Source organism: Hippocampus comes, unplaced genomic scaffold (assembly GCF_001891065.2).
Source record: "Hippocampus comes isolate QL1 unplaced genomic scaffold, H_comes_QL1_v1.1 scaffold43, whole genome shotgun sequence".
Taxonomy (NCBI): Eukaryota; Metazoa; Chordata; class Actinopteri; order Syngnathiformes; family Syngnathidae; genus Hippocampus; species Hippocampus comes.
In genome coordinates this window covers 467,243-490,114 of record NW_017805276.1, presented here as the reverse complement: position 1 = coordinate 490,114, position 22,872 = coordinate 467,243, and the positions used below count along the sequence as shown (strand labels likewise).

Below are 22,872 nucleotides of genomic sequence, written 5' to 3'. Positions count from 1 at the left end.
TTATGCAGGCCAGTGTAATCGACAAAGACTGCACAATCAGAACATGAGAAGCTGATTATAATAACCTTTATTCAACAAGAAATGGCATCAGTGAATCATGAATACAGTGAGACACGTCTCACCAGCATATATGAAGGTTAAATTGAGATGCTACGAACACATAAACGTGTACCGGTGTATATATATAAAAAAAAACATAACGACGAATCATAGAAAAATACTGGTGTGAGGTAACCCTGTAAAAAGTGAGCAGATACAGAAATTAAAACCAGTGACAAAAAACAAACAACTTTGCTCAGCACTCAGTAATGTAAAGAGAAAAAGAACCAATTATCGGTTATATGGTCGCTGATCATTAAGAAGCATGGACAGTATCTCCAACCTTTTGTTTTGCTTTTCACCCGAAACGCAAAAACAAAGTATACATGTCTCCAGTAGGGGGCGACTAGGAATCTCTGCGGAGAGGACCCTAGTCTAGTCATTCAATAGGTCTTACATTTGATCTAATTTGTCATTTGTCAAGATTTTTAAAAGGCTTGAATTGTTATAAATATATTGAGCTCATACTTAAAAAGTATTTGTAAATGTCAAAAATATGATTGTCATTTAAAAAAAAACATATATATATATATAGTCCACTCTCTTAGTGTTTTTATTTCGTGAAAAAAAAGTCTTAAATTTGATTGAAGTGATCTTAAAAGGCTCTGGAAATGTCTTAAATTTCAATAAATGAAAGGCCTTCATTCTACTTTATAATTTATTATGTCATATTACAAAACTGTAAATCATATATCATCCTGTTGACTGAATGAGGCCTTAAACGTAATAAGTCTTGAATTTCTTGGCAAAGGGCTTTTTTTTTTGACAGTGCGATATTATAGCAGTACACGAAGTTATTGTCGAGTTTAGGAACTGTGGTGCACTGTAGGTGACACGTTACTCCTGGGGGAGCTGCATGGCAGCTGCGCAGCCACAGCGGCGGGTCAGGTGCATGGAAGTGATGACCACCGTGTTCCACTCATCCCTGTACATGACTGGCACCGCTTCCTGGGCGGTGGGCTGGCAACATGGCTGCTGGACCTGTAGAAACATGAACACACAGGAGGGTAATAAACACTAGAATAATCCAAATAACGACACAGAGAATCAATAATAATCCCTTAAGCATGTTACTTATTGCTATTCAGTGGATGGCTTAATTGAAAAAAAAAGGTAGTTGATAAAGTCTACATTTTAAAAACTTAAAAAATTTCTAAGACTTGTAGCGCTCCAACATATATGTTGGCAACACTGTGGCTTATCTATTGCCAGCTGCCCGAGCTTTGAAAACATCCAGAGGTTGAGGGCTGCGAGAGTGAAAAAAAAATAATAATAATAAAATAAAGACAGGAGGCAGCAAATCAAACTCATGTGAAGCAAACACACCTGCAAGTCATCACGTTGGGGGTCATTGGGGTGGGATCTGCACGACGCTCTGTGGCCGCAGGGGGCGCAGTGCACCAAGGTGACGCGCTCGGGATAGATCATCCAATTGTCCCAGCCCAGATCTGAAGGAAAAACAGGGAATGAATTAACACAGCGAAATGAATGGAAATAACATTAATTTTAAAAAAAAACTTTTGGCAATGTATTTTTAATCGGAAAAATAGCACTCTCCGCACCCAATAAACATACTGTACTGACACAAACCAATAAAAAGTAAAGGATTAAAATATTTTGTCACATTTCTTGCTTCAATTCAATGGACATTCCTGGTGTGCACGCCTTGGCCACCAGGGGCTGTATAGTACAGAGGCACACAAACAAGACGGTAACAATTTGACTAAGTAAGCTGCAGTAATATTAGCTTTTTTTTTGCAAAGTAATATATACCTATAAGTATTGTTAAACTTTATTATATGTCTACAAGTGTTTTCCCACTGTTTATACTCAAAGATCTTTTCATTAGCCCATCTGTGGAGTTTCCTATTGTGTTAACATTCAGCAAGTGGAGTTTCAGGCAAAGTATGTGGTTATTTTAAATACATAACATGCCATTGTCTTAGTTCTATGTTTAGTTCAACCTCAACTGGGTGTGGTGATAAACAGCTTGACGAGTATATTTTGGAAAAAATGCTGTCAGTCTGCGATACTGCTGCTTGTTGTGACGTGTGTTGAGATGGTTCAAACCCCAAGAGAATGAAAATCATGTGAGACTGCTGACATGTTTGTTATTTTACATAGATATTGACTTTCTGCTTTATTATAATCAACATTTATATGTTTTTATACAGTATCGTATTTATTTTAAGATAAGAAGCTGTTAAAAAGAAAAAGAAACACCAAATCCCTATAAAGTGGAGATAATTGTGTACCTGTCATGAAAACCTCTGAGGTCTCGTTACAGCATCCTGCGGTGTCCTGGCCATCAGAGGAGGAGCTGGAAAAAACTACAGAAGTAGAAAGGAAATTGGGTGCCAAAGTTTTAGTTCAACCTCAACTGGGTGTGGTGATAAACAGCTTGACGAGTATATTTTGGAAAAAATGCTGTCAGTCTGCGATACTGCTGCTTGTTGTGACGTGTGTTGAGATGGTTCAAACCCCAAGAGAATGAAAAGCATGTGAGACTGCTGACATGTTTGTTATTTTACATAGATATTGACTTTCTGCTTTATTAAAATCAACATTTGTATGTTTTATACAGTATCATATTTATTTTAAGATAAGAAGCTGTTAAAAAGAAAAGGAAACACCAAATCCCTATAAAGTGGAGATACTGTAATTGTGTACCTGTCATGAAAACCTCTGAGGTCTCGTTACAGCATCCTGCGGTGTCCTGGCCATCAGAGGAGGAGCTGGAAAAAACTACAGAAGTAGAAAGGAAATTGGGTGCCAAAGTTCTTGGGATTCAGGTTGTCAATATGTGCACTGTAGTTTTACCTTCAACAGCCTTGAGCCGCTCTGCAGTTCCGCTCCACTGCTTCCTGCCGCCCTTTGGCAGCCGCGGTTCGGTCTGCAGATTGAGCGCAGCCAAGAGTCCCTTTCGGATGGACTGCAGGGACTCACCATGGCACCTGCACGCAAACAGCAACCATAACTTCAAAATGATTTCGTGTACAAATATTTAAGACACAGCCATAAATTCTAACATGTGAATCAAAGCATAACCAAAAAAAAAAAAAAGTATGAATTTCCCTCTCACAAAATGCTAAACAAAACACAATGCTGAATACAATTGAATACAACTAATAAATCATCCATCTATCCATTTTCTGCTGTCTTCGGGCAGTAGGTGGGGGACACCCTGAACTGGTTGTCAGCCAATTGCATCGCACACATAGATGAACAACCATCCGCGCTCACATTCACACCTCGAGACAATTTTGAGATTTCCATTAACCTGCCATGCATGTTTCTCGAATGTGGGAGGAAACCGGCGCACATGTTGAAAACACACACAGGTACAGGGAGAACATCCAACAAAAATACAAATACAACACTATATATTTAATGAATGCATTTATTTTTAAACCTATCAAAAATATGTTTGGGTTTTTTTGTTTTTTTTGTCTTCTGGGCTTACATGTACACATTAAAAAATTATGGTCATGGTAGTCACAAGTTTTCCTAGGTTGAGATACAACATCTTAATGTTAAAAAGTGGAGAAACAGCCTTTTTCATTCGTCAGCTACAAATTGCTGTTGTGTCAACAATTCTCTACAAATTCTGAAAAGCATGGCTTGGACACCTGTGGCCCGTGTGCGGCCCCGAAAGAGCATTCAAGTGTCCCGCCATGCACTTCTAAAAGCAGCATTCAACCCATCAATGCTTATAACAATCATGCAAAGAAAAATAACATCATTAAGAGTATCTAAATGGAACGTTACCTACCTGCTGTTGGAGTCTTGTGGCAAGGCATCGTTTGGCTTGGAAGGCTGCAGGACAAACGCAATCGCCACAGATGAGCACATCAGTGCCATCACGACGACGGAGGCATAGGACATCTCGGGTCTCTGGATGGGAGGAATGCGATGAGGGAACACGACGACAGTGGCGGCGGCGACAGCTTCTTGTGATGACGGGCGGCAGTAGGAGTGACCAGACGGGAGGATGCTCTGCAAGGTATTGCCTGTCAGTTGCTGGGAAAATTGGCTTTTTATCTTTCTGTAGCCCCCCTTGGCCTTGAGATGCTTAACATTGTTGTCCTGTCCCATGATTTGTGTGAAAGAACATGGAGGATGAGCCAGAACACACACCGAAAGAGGAAGGAATAGATTAACAGGAGGGTAAGAGAAGGTGCAAAACCACCCACGAGCTCTGCAATGTCCTCAAGGAAACCCAATAAAACAACATCAAAAGAATGAATTACACCACGGTTGTCAAACTCAAGGCCAGACGTTGTAACCAGAATCTGCATGTGCCTGGGCCACAATGAGTGTTGCACACAAAAATAGATTCAGTATTAAAAAAAAGAAACAAAAAAAACAACTAATCCATTCTCAATCTTTATTAACATGAGTTCAGAAAATTGAAGGTTCTTCAAAAGGTGAACAAGACTGGTGACGCGGTCTTCTCTGTCATCTCCCTAGTACCTTGCATACTTGTCAGCATGTCTTAATTGAGTAATGAAGTCTGATTTCTTGAGCCCCGCAACTTTCTCCGTGCGTTCAAGAGCTCTTGGGGTGGCCCTGTGCTCAATAAAAAAATTCTGTTACCTGTTTTTGTTAAAACTGGTTGTTCTCATCCTTAAACCTTTTCTCTTCACGGCAGGGGGTGAAAAAGACATGACAGGATACCCTTGCCCCTTCACTTGATATCACTTCAGAATTACGTTTCGACAAAAGCTGTTATGGGCTCAAATTACGGGAGTCCGTAAGTGATTAAAAATGAACTCAAAGGAACAAAACGCCCAAAGCAACGACATGACAAAAAAGATGGGCCGTCCTAATATTACAAGTTTTATGTCAAGTAGGGGACGCAAAACATCAACCATATAGGTCCCCAATGGCCCCCAGGCCGCATGTTGGATACCTCCAGCCTATGTGGATTTCCACTCGTATGTCGTTGATATGAATTAATATAAGCCTAGCTCTATTTAGCTAGCCACCAGCCAGCAATAGCTAGCAAGGTCATAGGCCTATTCCGAGACTTCTCTTTTTTGTGGGTTTATTTATGATAGTCATGCTTACTGAATTCCATGTTTCCCAATGATGATGACTAGATATCAATTTCCACCAGGATGAGCACGCTAAGTGACTTTTGGAGAGGTTGGAAGACCTCATAATGGCCGTTTCATTCGTCTTTCTTTGACAAAGAGAGCCTTCACTCTAAGTAACAAGCTATATAGTGGATGAAAATTCCATCAATTCCATATATGACAATCACACACGAAGAAACTGTCAGAGATATGAGAGTGCAGCTAGATGAGACATACCCAAAATTATTCATCATATAGCATCTATTGAGGAGTCACCACATTAAATATGGTACAAGACTACATTCATTCTAACAACTGAGAGGCTCGCATGTGTTTTGGACACATTCAGAAAACTAAATTATACTAGAACCCTCAATTTTGCATATTTGGATAAGGATGAGCTTGGAGACTTGTCTGGAGCGACATGAAAGGTAGAAATATGCTGTGATAAATATTTGGACAATATTATTACCCTCTGCAGGTGACATTCAAGGACGGTATGTGGAGGGAACAAATAAAACACCTGGCGATGAGAGATGTCGCCTGTACGTGATGCTCATATCTGGAGAGCCGACAAAAATAAATGATGTGGATTAAAAAAAAAAAAAAAAATCTGGTGACTGGAGCCAAAAATACTTTGTTGGTTCAACGGTGGTTCAGATAAGGAGGTAAAATTCTTCAGCACAGCCACACATGGATTCATGATATTTCCACTGAAGATATCCAAGCATGAAAACACCTGCAGTGTGTTTTCCTGCAGTGTGGGAATTTTGTGCTTCAACACTGCTGAAACAAACGATGATGAATTGAGAAAAAAAATAACGGTTGCACAAGAGTGTTGAAGTGCCCGATAGCTCCATATTCCCATAGCTAACCTTTACCATGACCTTCTGTGCTGTGTCCAAAAAAGACACATAACTGCGAATGACTTTTCCCGATCAGTAACAACCCCATTAGAGTGCTTGATTTGTTCAGAAAAAAATATAAGAATTAAAATATTCTTTTTAAAGTTGAAATTCTCATCAAAATTTACAGCTGCGTTTCTGAGGTGCTCAAGTGGGTTTTTACTGAAAAGGGAGTCAAAAGCTACGAAACACGATGCTTCAGAGCATTACCAACTAAATTTCTGTTTGCCCTCGTTAAGTTGGGAGAAAATGATCGGTCATCCAGTGTTGGACATTAATAAAGCACGAGATGAGATCCTCAAGTGGCCTTCGTGGTCAGCAGAAATAGATACGTTGTTAGCAGCAGTGACTTGAGTGTTTCAACTGACTCAACTGTAAAGTACCATGAATACAACCTGGAAAATGGGTCCTATTTCATCTAACATCTTTTGTATGTCTGCGAATATACTGTATACCCGCAGCAGTGGAAACAGTTTTTTGTAAAGACTTGTATTTTACATTCATCGATTTCCCTCTACTGCTCCTTCCACGTCATTTCATATTTGCGCCCTATGGTCATTTGTGTAAACCTCCAATAAAGGCTATTCAAATACACGGAATGGTAAATGTACAGAACACGAAATGAAACTTGAAATAAACTGCACACGCCGTTTGTCACCAACGCACCTTTATTTCACACGTGCTCTATATTGGATGGCAGAGATACTTTCAAAACTTAGTACCGTACAGTGACAGCAAATATGGATTCTGAAACCTAGCGGTGGCCATTGCACGCAACGTAACCAACAGATCACATCAGAAAACCTTTATTAGTCTCACGATGGAGAAATTCCCAATTAACAGCAGCAAAGTGATGAAAGGAAGAAGTAGAAGAACAAAATATAGGAGCTGCTGTAAAGACAGCCACTCTCGCGGCTGGTAATAATGTAGCTTTTAATTTTTTACTTTTAATAATGAACATAATGTCGCTTTTAGTTCTACTTTCTGGGTGAGAGTTTAGCCCATATGTCTTTTTCTTATATGATCTTAAGTCTCAATATGAATGCTACACATGTGTTAGTAAAAATGTCACTCTTTGTTAAGATACTTTTGTATCTCATATTGTGACAGCAACTTCAAAATCATTTCTGGATTTCAGTTGTAACACAAAGTGTAAGTGGTATTATTTTCAAAGGACCTTTGTCGTTCGTGTAAACGTAAGGATACATTTTCCAGTCATCGGACTGGTTTGGGCAATTGGGAATGTTCTTGCGCGTGTATAATTCAGTGTTTGTCAGAGAATCAGAAAATGACACTGATCTTGTGTGAGCGTCAAAATGAACTCGGATCCTCTGCACTTTCTCTTTGACTGGCAGATTCTTGGAGTGATAAGGTAGTGAAACAGTTTTGTATTTATCATCACAAAAGCTAATGCCCCACACAAAGGAGCTATGTGGCAAATAATAATCCCCCCCAACCACGCCCAGTACCCAGTTGGTGTTGTCTCCCACCTCAACATCCCACACGTGTGTTCCGAAGTTCAAAGCAGAACCGAGGACACGGTTCCAGTTCTGATACCTTTCCGGATTGGCTGGACGCTTCTCTTTGACGTTCAAACTCACACTGGTCAAATCTTCGGACAGACTGAATTGTGGAGAGGCCGTGTTTGGGTCCAGAATCACGGGACTATAGGATACCATCTCCTTCATTTGTTTCCACACGGTGAACTTGAGGTTGCCCAGATGTTTGACTTCATCCAGCAGAGCTCCTGAGGGCATCTTGGGTTTTTCAGGCAGCTGTTGGATTTTGCTCATCACATTCTGGTAGTTGTTCATGAAGGAAACCTGGTTCAAGCTCAGCTGCTTCTCTGTGGTTTGGATGGTGCCTGAGAGAGCGGCCATGTCTTTGCTGAGAACCCCAATCTTCTCCTCCATCATCTGACTCTTCCTTTGCGCTTCCTCGTTCAGAGCAACCAACTTGGCCGCCTCCTCGATCTGCAGGAAGTCGCGAAGCTCCTTGAAGCTCTGCTTAATTTTGCTTTCAACGTGGTTCTGCTGAACCTTGATGTACTCTGCTTGTTCCCTGCAGTTGTCTCTGACCATTGTAAAATCTTGCTGTCTTTTCTTGAATTTTTGCAGGGCGTTCTGGAGTTTCTCTCTGGGATCCTGCGCAGCATCCTCAAGCGAGCAGAACTTGTGGCCGGCGTGAATCTGTGCATCTCTGCAGATGAGGCACACACACTCCTGATGGTCCAGACAGAATAGCTTCTTCTTCTCCTCGTGTAAAGTGCAGATGGCCTCAGAGTCCAGCAAGTCTTGTGTATAGGTCTCGCACACATTCTTCAGTGTCAAGTTCGAAAACACATCACTCGCTTGACACTTTTTCCTACAGACTGGACACGAATGAACTTGTTTATTCTTCCACCACTGCTTCACACACGTACGGCAGAAGCTGTGGCTACACTTCAACATGACGGGATCTTTAAAGATGTTCAGACAGGTCGGACAGCGGAGCTCATCTGCCATTTTTCCAGCCATGGTTCCTATGACGACACCGGGGTCTTGTTCTGGTGGCTAATAAAAGGTGGGACTCAAGTGGCTTCAGCACTCTGGCTTAATCCTGTAGCGTGATCAAACAAATGGGGTGGAAGCAGTTGTGAGATCTCATCTCTGGAATATGCCTTTCATGGGCAGGAGGAAAACAGAACCGCAAAATACGCTTTGAAAAAAAAGTTCTAAAAACAAAAACGCGCATCTGAATGAACGACGCGCACTTCAAATCACATAGCATGAAATTATACAATTCAAATAACTCTAAATGCAGATGGCCAGTGGATTGACACATCGGCAGAGAAACCCCGGGGGGGGGTGCCCATTATGTTGTTTTGTACAAATGAATCACAATACTTAAAATCATTGGATAACCTCACCAGTGAAATAGAGCCGATCACAGTTGACTTTGAGCGAGAGGCAAGGTGGACTGGTCGCCAGTCAATTCCCGGGTATATCAAGAAGACCAAAAAAACGCACGAACCTAAACCTTGGAGCCGCTGAAAATGTTTGGCCAATGACCCCAAGTGTTCTCAACACACTTTGCTTAAAGGCCCTGCCTTAAATCAAAGCCACAAAGACCACATTCTTAATGCATAACCTGCGATTGTTTTACTGATGACATTTGTGATTTCAAAGCTTTGTCCAGCTGTTTGCTCAAATTTGTCATATTTCATTAAAGAGGAAAGCGATACACACCATTTCAAAACCATTTCACTGATGTTCAACATTTTTATGTCTTTAAAATCTGACTTGATTTGATGTGCAAGTTGGGAGGAAAATATGGCCACAAACATTTTGAAGTAGAATGTCAAGCAGTCGTGTCAATGTCAAGCGACGAAACTACAAACAAAACATACAATATGTTTTAATTTCAGACGATATTGTCATAAAAATCTTCCGAGAGATGGTACCACTGTGAAGCGGCTTTTTTGGTCCTCCTCCCTTCATCTCCTTTGTAAATAGTTGTGGATGGAATACATGGGATGCTTTATTTTTATTTCAGTTTTGTTACGTTTTAAGTTTGTATTTTTACCTTTTATTAATGTATTTATTCAATTTGATCATGTTCACAATTTTATCAATTTTCATTCGACTAAACTAGGTTGTTTGTGGTTGTCCAGTGTAATATATCCTGGTGAGTGTTTCTTCTTAATTTTATGAACAAATTTGGTGATAGGTGGCATATTTATTGGGGTGGGGGTCGCTCAAGAACCTGCCTCCCAAATTTCTTTCGGTGCCTGCCTATAACCACACCACGGGGCATGAAAATAAACATACACATGACCAAATGATTTACCCATCAACAATTTTCACATTAAATGAACATTGAAGCCATTAAAAGCTTGTTACCTCGTGGTTTAAACACACACCTCTTCTTTGGACAGGATGAAAGCAGACTGACTGCTGATGGCTGAGCTGCCGCGCTGCCTGCGTCCGCCCACTACAAGTGACACGTCAAAGCAGCCGCCATTTAGCATTTACCGCCAGTACCGTCAAGCAATTCAAATCAACTTTATTTTTATAGCAGCGTATCGTGACTATGGGAGCTCATTCTTGGCAATAAATATAATTATAACAGTAAGAAATAAAACGTATAATTTTTATTATCACCGAGACACACACACACACACACACACACACACACACACACACACACACACACACACACACACACACACACACACACACGCACGCACACACGCACACGCGCACACAAGGGGGGGAAGAAAAAAAATCCTCCTTCTGCCAGCACTTAAATGTTCACATTGGAAATTATTCCTTTTCAGCGTTAATGACTCATTAATTTGATTTTAATGTAAAGATGCAACAGTGAAATACACCAGTGCTTAACATTTTCACAGTAATTATTAAATAGTTTCAGACACCACACACATTACAGCTTGACTTTATTTATTTTTATTTTTTTATTTTTTCATGTCCACCTCAACTTGATTGATCGCTCACCCTACTGACTTGACTCCGACTTTTAAATTGAGTCTTACAGCCAAAGCTGCTCATGGAGGCTTTGGTTTTCATGTCATTCAAAGCTGTTTTAGTCCTTGTTTGGGAAGCACCCTCGTTCAGTCTCCTCGCTCTCTTCTCTGTGTCCGCCTTGTCCACGAGGTACTCCTGAAAGCAGTCCTTGTTTAGTTGGACTCCAGTTAAAGCTCTGAAACTCATTTCTTACCTTCACCATGTCCAGCATTAAGGAAGCGCTCATGTTTTCCAGACTTCCGCACGCTGGCAGGTAACACTGCTCTGCGAGGTTGCTGATGGCCAAATGGAGGCTTCCCATTTCGGCAGCCTGAGAGAGGATGACATGCTTCATTATAATCCCAAATAAGGCTGAATGCTTTTCAATTTTGACCTAATTTGTCGAACAGTGTTTTCCTCTTAAAAAAAAAAAATTGAGCTACATTGCTTGATCTGTGACATCGTAAAAAGCGGACTTGATTTAACACGTGATTTTTGTTGTGTTAGAATTTGAATTAAAAAAAAAAATAGCCAGGAAAAAATATTCAAATAGATGTGTTGCCTACTTCAATAGCTTGATACAAATAAGACTAAGTAAAAGTTAAAATCTCTCACTATACATTAACATGCATGCCTGCTTGTTGGACTCCAAGGAATTCTAATTTTCCAGGACGTCAAATTATAGGCAGTAAGGTATCACTTCAGTGACAAGCTATTGCAGCCCCTAAAAGGGAACATATTATGTACCGATATACTTTTCAATTGGTCATTTGCAATTAATTATACCCCACCCACAACGTTCAGAATATAGCTTAATGAGTCCGCTTCAGGTGCCACATGCACAAATCCACATTTTAACTGACATGTATCAGTTAGTCAGTGGCTGAGTAATGAGGCACTGCTTTCACCGAAAAAAAAAGCCTCTTTTTTTCTCTCGCGCTCTCTCGGCACTTAAGTTTTCTGTGGGTGCAGCCAAAATGTTTGTGTGAACACCTTCTTTCTGGACTGCCCTTGCTCCTTCATCAATTTATCCTCTGCCTGCTTGTTTTTCTCTTTCAGGCCCTCCAACTCCCTCTGAAGTTCGTAAAGTTCTTTACTGGCCGCCTAAGCACAAGGTAACATGTCAGGTCAAGTAAAATCTTGTTACTGGAAGTATTGTTTGAATGTTTTCTAGTCAAGCCTAACCAATTTGAGCAAGTTGTGTCCTTGCTTCATGGCATGCAGCTGTCGCCTACCCCGCTCCACCTCCTCCTCCACACGCCGCAAATGTTGCAGCAGCTGCTCGTGGGCAAAGCACAGGGTCTCGTGGCGCCGAATGATGGGCATGACTGCACATTCCGAGTCGGTCTCAAGGTGACCTGAAAGAGGCGGCGCAGAGTTAATGCAGTGCGCTTAATAGCAGTCTGGAGTGGAATTTCCAGGAGTGTGAAATCATTTCTTGAGCTCGGTGATTTTCTTTCTTTGTCTTTGTTCAAGGTTCAACCCTATTACAAAATCATTACAGCAAATGTCCACATACTGTCAGGGAGATAATCCAACGTTTTCATCAAAAAGTCCTCATAGATTTTGTACTTGGATAGCCTCTTCTTTAAAACGAGCCTCCTGCCAATTGAAATAAGCAAATGTGTCACTGGAGTTGATGTCGAGCATCACACGAAGACAAAAAAAAAAAAAAAAAACAACCTCTCACCTGTCTCGAAGTTGTTGCAGCTGTTTTGTCAGCTCCTCCAACTTGCGCTGCTTCATCAAGTTGTCCTCCTGCACTGCCTTGTACTGCTGCGCAGCTTGAGTTCGCTTTACTTCATTATCACTCACAAACCTTTCAAACTTCAGCACTTTCTCTTTCGTCTGTGGGAAAATGCATGTCACACAACATTGTAGAATATATCATCTAATTACTAGATTTTATTCATATATCGATACAGGTTGGTCCAAAATCTAAAGATGAACAATAAAAAATGAATGACAGCATATAATGTCAATCAAAAACAAAGAAAGTGGCAGCACGTGAAGGAGGAAAAAAGAAAAGCAGGAGGAAGGATGTAAAGGTGTATGAATAAAAACAGGTGGAAAGGAAGGACAGCAGACAGGGTTTAAGCAAAAAAAACATGAAAATAGGGCTCTGGGTCTGAGGGACGGAAGGAAAAACCTTGCAGATGTGATAAAATATGAATGTTTAAAAGTGTAGCTCCTTAGGCCCAGCTCGTATATGGTCGATAAATACCTCCTGATGTTTCATTTGCAGCTCAATCTTTCTCTGAGTCAGCTCCTCCACATTTCTCTGAAACTCTTCTCTTTTGAGCGCAAGATTGTTGTTCACCTCATCCAGCTCGGCTTGTTTCTTCAGAACCAGAGTCTTTTGTAGGGTGTTCACGCCAACCTTGAGGATACTGCTTGGAGGCTTAATGGCAGACCAACAACATTTACATGCACCTGCTATGAAATGGTGGTGCAATTTTATGGAAAAATACACCTTTAAGGCCCACGCCACAGATTGAGTGATGAGGCCAAATACAACTGAACTGGACAATCGAAATAAAAAATTGTCACGGACACATACCCGCACACCAGGCAGTACAATGTAAAAACTGCCACCCCTGGCGTCATTGGGAGACGACGTTTTGAGGCGCCATATATACTATACTGCATTGTTTTCTATTGAACCACAAAAAATAGGGTCTGATTGTTAATAAAGAAACAGCGTGTCCATTTCTGTCTTATACTGCCCCCAGGTGGCCAAGTTGAGCACACCACAAAGAGCAGTGCAACGTGGTTTTATTGTTTATATGTCATTATTGCTTTGGAATTTTAATAATGAGTGTTATTTTTTCCATAAGACATTTGGAATTGTAATTTTAACTGTCACAAATAAATGCTTTTAAACCTGACAGCCATTCTTCTATATTCTTGCAATTCATATTGGCCACGATGCAGTACAGCATGCAGAGAAGAGCTCGTCTCACCTCACTTACAACTGGGATGTAATTCACATTCTCCTCTCTTTCCCTGAGAACATAAACATTGTACACAATTCAGTCAAAGGTGAGTTGAATGGGATTTGAATGCAGATGGAAGCAGGCCTACCTGCAGTCATCGGGCTGAGTAATAAAAATATTCCTCGTCTTCTTCTCCACTCTGAGCTTCAGCCGCTCGTGATCTGCCAAGAAAGGAAGCGAGTTGGTCATCATGTTGATGGCAAGTTAAAAGTGTTGTCAAAGATCACGGAACGTTCCGGATGTTTTTTTTTTCTGGATTTGAAGGTCGGTTGCCCGGAGACCAAACGCTGGACGAAAGGGAATTTGCTTGGATCGGTTCTCAGTTGTCATGACAACGTCCTCAGGAGGCGGTGCTGTCGCAAATGACTTCCGCAAGATTGAAAGAGAAACAAGAAGAGCTCCCACTCCCTCACAAATTTTTGCTCCCAGGAAACATTACCGCGATGTCGAAGTCTCACTCACTCGCTCAAACTGGACGAATTAACATTGTATCATTATTTTACACGAAAATAATTTTTCTCAGCAAATTTCTCTTGTAGACGAGGCATAGAAGTTGCGTCCTGAAGACCTTTATATGATTCGTTTAAAAAGAGACGAAAAAAATCGCAATTGTTTGCTGATCTTGTGTCTACGGAAGAGGATTAGGGCCAATGAAGAAAAAAAACCAAACGTAATTTTTTTTCTTTATTGGCCCTAATCATCTTCCGTATTAAACAGTCCAGAGAAGCAAACAAAAAAAAGATAGTTTCTTGTTCTAGAAATATTATTGTTTAAATATTTCATTATTCATTAATCCAGCAAAATATTTTGCAGACCTAAATGTTGCACTTTTCTAAATTACAGTTGTGCTTGAAGGAAAAAAAGAAAATTAAATTAGGGTGAACACAACGGCCTCACAGTGCAGAGTTCCAGGGTTCAATTCTGGCTCCGGCCTTCCTGTGTGGGGTTTGCATGCTCTCCCCATGCCTGCATGGGTTTTCTCTGGGTACTCCGATTTCCTCCCACATTCCAAATACGTGCATGACAGGATAAATGGATTAGAAAATGGATGGAAGGATGGATTAAAAAAAAAATCCTGAGAAAATAGTACTTTGCTTAACCCATTAATTTCATATACAAATTGTGTTAACATATTGCATTCCCTTTTTAATGCTGAAAAAAATTTCACACTCAGAAGGCTATTGTGACACAACCATACCAACAAATTAGACAAAGAGACACGCTTGAAGGACATGTTTTTGACAAACAACAAACACACACCGCTTCCAGTTTTGTCACAGGAAGCATTTTTTTTTTGCAGACATAAGTGTGAAACCCAAATATGCATGACGAGCGATTCATCACAGGAACTTTTTAATATTGTCTTCAGCTCAGACAGAAGTGTACGCTACTGTGAGTGATCACTGGCCCTGTGGTGAGTTGAAATTTTGTATGTAACATGATCGAATATGATTTCTATTTTTTTTTTTTTTTTGCATTGCAAGTAAGTTAACCAAGACATAACCTCACATCAGCTTTCCCTGTGAAGCTGCAAATGGGAGCAAACTCAGTTCAACATGTCCTTAAATGGTATCCGTCCTCATCGCCTGAGCTGCTCTCTGATGTCGACCACAGCACATTGCAGAGCTATCTTATTAGTGTAGCCCGATTTCGAAAGAGAGAATGCCCTTAAATGGGCCTCTGGATACATCAAGTGTTGTCTTATTAACGCTTCACACTAGTTTTTGCTCTTTTCATCTTACGTTCTGGATCACCCGCGACACCACCAGCAAACCATCAGGACACACTGGATATTTGACTGGGCTCCTGGGATGATTGCAGTCAACAGATGTGAGTCTCTTTATCAGAGACTGGACGGGGATGTCAAAAATTGTCTGGCTGTCGACTGTTCTCCTGCATCAGGCAATACAGTACACAGGTGAGCAACGTATGGAAACCCAACACGCTATTCATCCATCCATCCATCCATTTTCGAATCCGCTTATCCTCGCAAGGGTCGCGGGCATGCTGGAGCCTATCCCAGCTGTCTTCGGGCAGCAGGCGGGGTACCCCTGAATTGTTTGCCAGCCAATTGCAGGGCACACAAAGATAAACAACCATTTGCGCTCACAATCACACGTAGGGACAATTTAGAGTGTTCCACTGACCTGTCACGCATGTTTCTGGAATGTGGGCGGAAACCGGAGTACCCGGAGAAAACCCACGAAGGCACTCTGAGGCCGGCGTGCTAACCAGTCGACCACCATGCTGCCCACACGAGATTCAACACTGTTGAATATACAGTGCTTTGTACATTCAAATGAGGTCATAAACCCCCACATTTTGTGTTTTTGAGTTAATAATTCACCTCAATGTGGATTTGGACTCAGGCCATTGATATTAAACTTGTGTTATGAGTCTGCATGTTCCTGAGAAGGTTAATTGAACTCTAAGATGTCCATAGTTGTGATTGTGAGTGTGAATGGTTGTTTCTCTATACTGGGGGTGTCAAACTCAATTTTGTCACTTTGGAGTTACATTTTCCCTCGAAGGGTCATTATGACAGCAAAACCAAATAAATGTTTACTCGTCTCATCGCATTACTTCGACACAACAAATTGATGGATGACGTGTTTTCAAATCAGTCAACTATAATATTGTAGTTTGTTCAATTATTGTTTAAGTGAGGATAAAGAGGGTCACAAAAGAATTGCAAAATCTCAATGTTGTTTATTACACATGACAATTTGACATTTCGGTACAGATTTTAGCAAGGATCATGGAAGTTGACACATGGGATTTTTCTTTCGCGGGCCACATAAAATGATGTGGAGGGCCGGATCTGGGCCCCGGGCCTTTTGTTTGACACCTGTGCTCTATACACACTATAAAATGCTTGGTTGTTTTCCTAACCCACCTGCTAGGTATCTCTGTGGTTTTTGAGCAGATTGTGTTGCTTTTACTCAAGGTTGGGGTCTTTATTTTGACCTAGCAGATTGGGTTGAAGATTGGATTTTGGAAACCATTTTAGACAGTTGTGTGCTAATTCTAAAGCCACAAAGTTAAAACACAGATCAAACCTGATTGTTTGGATGTGATCAAAATCTACCATTTCTCATTAAACAACAAACATGAATCCACTTCATTTGCAAATGTAACTGGATGGGAGTTAGTATGTGTTGCTCCAAGATGGACACACTTTGTGCAAATAGGCAATACCTGTCGGATTAAACGCTCTTTTGGTCCTTGGGCAAACCATAAAGTTGGCCAAAGCACAAAACCTCATATCTGCAGGATTATATGATCGGCTGATTTCATGTTTGATGATGAGGCAACATCGAAGGCCGCTCATATTCAGTCACCTTAAACACATACTGGTACTATTATATATACAGGTAGGAGGGTTTGCACTTTTGCCATCCATAAGCTATGCAGGGTCACATGCGATTGCTGTAAAAAATGCAAATATTACACCAGATAACAGGAGAAAAAAAAAAGGTCATACAAGGGGCAAACATGTTTTTCAAAGCCCAGACGAAGATGATATTTCCTCTGTGCGAGAGCCAGCAAAAAGGAAGTGATGACTTCTGTTGTGGTCTACTAGAAATAGAGTGTGTTTGTTCTTTTGATTCTACTTACATGAACTTCATATCAAAACTGATTACTGTGCTCAAAATCACTATTTCTTTTACAAAAAGAAATTACCCAAATTAATAAAGAGACGGCAACAAAGAAGTAAAAAAAAAATCAATCACGCAAAGCTTTTTTCTGTGCGATTCGGATTTTATTCCTTTCCTCGTATTGTTTGTGTATCTATTGATTTATTTGTTTCACTATATTTTGTAAATACTGTGCTGAGCCAAATGCAGTGAAATTTCATTTTGTATACTCTTGTGTGTACCTGAATGATAACATCTGTCTATGGCTACATATTGCAATTCTGAATCTGAATCAAGTTTATTGGCAAGATTTTGTGACAATCAAAAACAACTAAATTGCCATGCTATGGACATACATATCGCATATGTCCAAAACCCACTTGACCCACTCTTTAATAATAATAATTATTATGATTATGATTAGGGATGCACAAATGCCACTAGTTCTGAAAAAGTATAAGACTCAAACGTTCTTGAACATGCCATCAATTTCACACACTATAACAGAAGTGTAACAACTTTTTATTCTTGTCATTTCAACATCCAACTTCATGTTTTTCTAATGGTGAAGTGATAATCGGTTTTCGTACGACTGCATGCAGTATGAGAACTACTGATATCATTCATGCATTCATAATAATACCTACAATTAATAAATATTTTCATAATTGCTTTTATTGAAAAGCGTCAGTCATTAAGTATCGCGTGTACGGTTTTGAATGTGTTCTTACTTTTCCTAAGGCGTTTAAAAAGCATGCAAATGATGAAGGCAAACGACCCGCAAGGCAAGGCAAGGCAAGGCAGACAGGTCTGCTTTGTGTTGTGTTCAGGCTTCATGTTATCAGAGGACTTGTGAGTGTCCTGACATATATGGATGAAGCCTGCCTCAGAATCAACTCCGAAAATAATCCGAGCGACCACAGTTGATCCCCCCCATCCCACCCACGCCTGCCTCCGTGCCTTTATGCCTCCCCACGGCCGTGTTCGCTCGTCCGGCTGTGTGTGTGACAACTCAGCTGTCACCACGCGGCGCCCAGCCATGGTGACCAAATTCAGCTATTACCAATATTTAGCACAGTTTCATCACGGACGAACGAAGTCATCGATTGACAGTAATGGTGATGATAATGAGGTAACGTCGAGACAGCGAGGAGACGGCGGGGTAATCAACGTGACGTCACACGCCGTGTGAGTCTCTTGTTCATTATGTGCTCGTGTATGTGTGTGCGTATGTACGGATGCCGTTGTGTGAATATGACCGACACAATTAACAATGACCGTTGTAATATTCTACAAATGAACTGTCTGGATAAATCTAAATATCAATTATTTCATTCTTATTACCTCCGCCGAGGAGTTTTTAATGGCGTGGCTTTGAATGTTCCAGTTGACTGTTGTGTTTCTGACACAAGGACGTTTGTTGTTGTTGTTGTTGTTGTTGTTGTTGCTGTTTTGAGGAGTCTGCGTTCGTACAGGGATCTTCGCATGAATTCATTTGTCTATTACAGTACTGCATTATTATTGATATCAGCAGCGGTATTTAAAAATACGAAAAAATCTTCAATAAATCTGTAGAAATATAAAACAAAATCGTAGATTGTAAGTGCCTTTTATTATTTATTATGCAGTACAATTGTATGTGATAGTAGTTGTGTTTACAGTTTACAGTGTACATTTCAAATGAGAATCTGTTCTAAAGGTCAAACCAAATTTATTTGGTAAAAATAAATAAATAAATAAATAAATAGAACCAAAAATGGAAAATAAAGCTTGAGTGAAAATTAAATGTAGAAACCAACGCTAGTTCAAAACCCTATTTTTAAACCCTAACCCCAACGCTACTTTGAAACACTAGCCCTGGTTTGAAAACCTAAACACTAGTTTAAAACCCTACTGTTGAAACCCTAACATTACTCTGATGCTCTACTTTTTGAAGCTGTTTATTCTTCCCCATTCAAGGGATGTTGACCCAGTGGTCCTGGCCATCCGTGGGGGTGATGTGGAAGTTGTTAAGAAGGTGGCAGAATCTTCTCCTCACAGTCTGCTGAGGGAGAACAAAGATGGCTGGATCCCTTTGCATCATGCAGCCTTCAATGGCCAGCATGACTGCCTGAGGACCTTATTGAAAGGTATCAGCGTTTACAAATACAGTATATTCAAATGGGCCCCTTTGGTTCACAAATGAGTCCCTCATCTGCTTTGCGTGTTGTTTCCTGCTCCAGCACATCCAGGTTCTGCAGACAAACGCACCTTGCAGGAACAGACTGGCTTGCTGCTTGCTGTGTCTTCTGAACATTTGTCGTGTGTGAAGTGTCTTCTGGAGTCCGGAGCTGATCCTGACATCAGTAGCAAGAACAAAGCAACCCCTTTGTACACAGGTCGAGTGGTTCCATTATTTGTCAAACAAGCAACAGCAATTATGAACTCACTGGTCACAACATTAGATGCAGTCAAAAAAAAAAAAAATCTGCTGATTTGCATCCTCTGAGAGATATTTTGGGTTTTATTCAGTCACATGGACGCGGTTGACAATACACAATAATATTAGTTTTACCATAACCGTTCCTCTGCAGCCTGCAGGTTGGACAACATGGACATGGTGAGCCTCATCCTCTCTTTCGGCGCCTCCGTTAACCAGCGGTGTGCTCAGGGATGGACTGCCCTTCACGAGGCTGTGTCCAGGAACAACATTGCAACATGTGACATTCTCGTTGGAGCCGGGGCCACTATCAACCCCTCCAACACGTACAGCATCACACCGCTCATTGTTGCAGCTCAAATGGGATGCTTGGAAGCACTGCAATACCTCATTGGAAAAGGTAACTATTATTCATATATGTGTACTGCTGATTATTGATAGACATGACGAAATGGAGTGTTTTTTTTTCTTTTGGGTCATTAGGTGCCGACGTGAACATGCAGACTTGTGACGGTGTCACAGCACTGCATGAAGCCAGTAAAAATGGCCACAAGGAAATTGTGGCAGTGTTGTTGTCCAAAAATGCAGACGCAAATAAGATGGCGACCTCAGGGCTACTCCCACTGCATGTTGCAGCTCAACATGGACACCAAGAGTGAGTTTATTTCTCTGGTCATTACAGTAGGATGGGGAACCAAGTATTTTTGTGGTGATGCTTGGTTAAAAAAAAAAAAAAAACATTGACCAAAAGCGTGTCAGTTTACACTGTGTCTTTGTATTCAGGGTGGTATCCCTGCTTGTCCCTGTGACGAGTCGTACCAGGCTTCGGCACAGCGCCATCAGCCCTCTGCACCTGGCGGCCGAGCACGACAGGCCGCAAGTGGCAGCTGCGCTACTCAAGGCAGGCGTGGACGTCAACGCCACGCTGGCCCCCGCTCGCTCAGCACGCTATGCCGACAGACGTGCGACGGCCCTCTGCTTCGCCGTCGCCAACGGCTGCGCCGAGACAGCCAAGGTCCTCTTGAACGCCGGCGCCAACACGGGCCTGGACCCCGTCAGTCCTCTGCTGCTGGCCGTGCAGAGGGGCAGCACAGACATAGTGTCGCTGCTATTGCAGAGTGGAGCTGACGTCAATGCCAAAATCCCATCTTGGGCCACGACTTTCCCTGCGGTTGTCACGCTCTGCGTGGATAATCTGCCTCTACTCAAGTGTCTTCTGGATAACGGCTGTGATGCCCTTTCCTGCTTCTCCTGCCCATATGGCAGAGGATCTCATCCAGAACAATCCCACATGAGAAATATTGGCACCGTACCTCCCTTAAACTGCAGTGGACCAGCACATGAAGCAACACAGGTACCACAATGAAGCACCAACAATATTTGTCAGAGGTCTTAAGTCAGAGGAAGCCAAAGTCCTCGGACTCTGTAATTAAGTAGAAATACAATTGACATCCATCATAGTCTCATTCATTTCATAGCTAACAGCATATTAATATTCTAAACTGACAAACTAAAAAAACAAACAAACTGCTGAATTAGCTAGCAAAGCCAATTGAAAGAACACACATTACCTGTATATTTTTTCAGATTCATCAGAATTTTCGAATGCCAGACGCTTGTACTTTTGAGGCCGGCACAAGACACAACGCATGAGAAACAAATTATTCTTGGAGCCAACAACATCAAACAATTCTCTTAAAAAAAGAGCCATGGGGAATATCTTGCTTCTCTCATCACTGTTCATGTTTCCTGTTTTTTTCCTTTCTGCCGAGTCGCTGCTGTCCTTGTTTTTTGTTTTTTTTTCCAGCTCACAATCCTCCAAAAGCTCAATCACTTAATCAAGCTCACGACCACGGTTGATGTCTCTCGCTTTACGTCAGGGGGGTCCAATCTATGGTCCGGGGGCTGTTTGTGGCCATCCATCCATTTTTCAGAAGACATGACAAAAAGAAAAAAAACAAAACCTTAAAATAACATTTGATCTGGGCCGCAATGTTCGTTAAAAATGGTGAAGGTGGGCAGAGTGAGAAGGGAGAGTGTTCGAAACATCTTTTGCCTCTATTCGAAGATACAAATGAACCATTTATGATGAAAGGAATAACACAATTTATCTTCAAAACACTAGTGAATAAAGGTGATTCAATTTTCGAGGCAAAAATAATTTCTTCCACTTTGTGCTCTTTGGCTGATTGATGAAGACATCACATCAATGATCCTCAAGTAACTGAAAAATGGTCACCTTACTAGTTTGTTCTTTTTTTTTGGGTTCAGAATGTGGAAATGGGATTCGGCTGCAGTTAAGTGCAGAGCTGGATCTATTTGGGAAATAGAGGGCTGCTGGCCACCCCAAAAAAGCCTGATAAAATCCTCAAATATTTTGCTATAACACCTTTAACAGAAAGCTGATAAAATTGGCTACACAATACAAACAATATAAAATTGCTTTCCTGACCGACTTTAGCGTGTTTCAAAAAATTGAAGAATTTTAAAGTGGCCCTTTCATCCTTCCAGTTTTCTGTATGCGGCCCTCAAACAAAAAAGTTTGCACACCCCTGCTTTACATTCGGTACATACTGGTTTGTTTAAAGTTATATCAACAAAAAATAAAGTTGGAAGCCTACAGGAAACAGTAGAAAGTGCAGACATCTGTGTTCATATGTAGGGAGTAAAAGTAAAAAGGAATCAGAAAAATAAATCATCAGCTAGAGATACCTGAAAAAGCTACTTCAGTACAGTCACAAAGTAAGCCTATGTTTACTTTGTTACGTCCCACCCCTGTATTTAGTTGATACAACTTCTCTTTTTGTTCTTGTGGGTTCCTCTCATTTAGTTCTGTCAATGGATTTCGACGCCGCCAGTGAGCCAATGGGCTGGACCCATCGTCGACTTGCTGCTGGAGCACGTCGCTCATGTTCAGCTGTGTGGCAAACTCACTCAACTCCTAGAGAGCCGCTGCGAATGGGCTGCTGTCAAGAGAAAGTCGTGTAAGACGCACACCCGCACATAGCGGACCCATGCTTACACTCACCGATCACAATATTAAAGGGATCATCTGGCTGATAGCGTACATTTTTCACTAACAAGCTCAATTTATTTTTTTGCTTTTTTTTTTAAAAATCAGGAAAATCACATTAGCTTGCATTTTCAATCACATCCATTTGTTTGGGAGAAATCCAAAAGAAACTTTAAAACCGCACCCTGAAAATCAGCAATATGGCCACGCCCCCCCAGC

General features: G+C 41.2%; 3 protein-coding genes across 5 annotated transcripts in view; 1 reads left to right on the top strand and 2 right to left on the bottom strand.

Annotated features, from left to right (window-relative positions):
• Positions 1 to 50: 50 nt before the first annotated feature.
• On the bottom strand, positions 51 to 4,209 carry LOC109516063 (uncharacterized). The gene is made up of 5 exons (XM_019870254.1): positions 3,872 to 4,209; positions 2,920 to 3,053; positions 2,770 to 2,844; positions 1,426 to 1,547; positions 51 to 1,080 (listed from the first exon to the last, which is right to left on the bottom strand). Exons 1-5 carry the CDS (start codon positions 4,192 to 4,194, stop codon positions 937 to 939), a joined length of 798 nt encoding a protein of 265 aa, XP_019725813.1. The 5' UTR covers positions 4,195 to 4,209; the 3' UTR covers positions 51 to 936.
• Positions 4,210 to 7,055: 2,846 nt separating this feature from the next.
• ccdc197 (coiled-coil domain containing 197) lies at positions 7,056 to 14,081 on the bottom strand. Its single transcript, XM_019870133.1, has 10 exons — positions 13,672 to 14,081; positions 13,551 to 13,593; positions 12,812 to 12,988; positions 12,278 to 12,435; positions 12,107 to 12,189; positions 11,773 to 11,945; positions 11,581 to 11,691; positions 10,802 to 10,918; positions 10,579 to 10,743; positions 7,056 to 8,634 (listed from the first exon to the last, which is right to left on the bottom strand). The coding sequence occupies exons 1-10, from the start codon at positions 13,773 to 13,775 to the stop codon at positions 7,204 to 7,206; spliced, it is 2,562 nt and encodes an 853-aa protein (XP_019725692.1). The 5' UTR covers positions 13,776 to 14,081; the 3' UTR covers positions 7,056 to 7,203.
• An 816-nt stretch (positions 14,082 to 14,897) lies between these two features.
• LOC109516062 (ankyrin repeat and SOCS box protein 2) overlaps positions 14,898 to 22,872 on the top strand; it is a 9,808-nt gene continuing 1,833 nt past the window's right edge. Inside the window, exons 1-8 of one of the 3 annotated variants that reach the window (XM_019870253.1) lie at positions 14,898 to 14,997; positions 15,353 to 15,501; positions 19,181 to 19,350; positions 19,444 to 19,599; positions 19,795 to 20,040; positions 20,124 to 20,295; positions 20,424 to 20,994; positions 22,471 to 22,624. In XM_019870253.1, coding sequence (XP_019725812.1) covers positions 15,395 to 15,501; positions 19,181 to 19,350; positions 19,444 to 19,599; positions 19,795 to 20,040; positions 20,124 to 20,295; positions 20,424 to 20,994; positions 22,471 to 22,624 — 1,576 coding nt within the window. In that variant the 5' untranslated portion in view covers positions 14,898 to 14,997; positions 15,353 to 15,394. Of the gene's footprint in view, positions 14,998 to 15,352; positions 15,502 to 17,397; positions 18,410 to 19,180; positions 19,351 to 19,443; positions 19,600 to 19,794; positions 20,041 to 20,123; positions 20,296 to 20,423; positions 20,995 to 22,470; positions 22,625 to 22,872 lie in introns of those variants that run through there. The other 2 variants (XM_019870252.1, XM_019870250.1) reach the window with 2 other exon arrangements.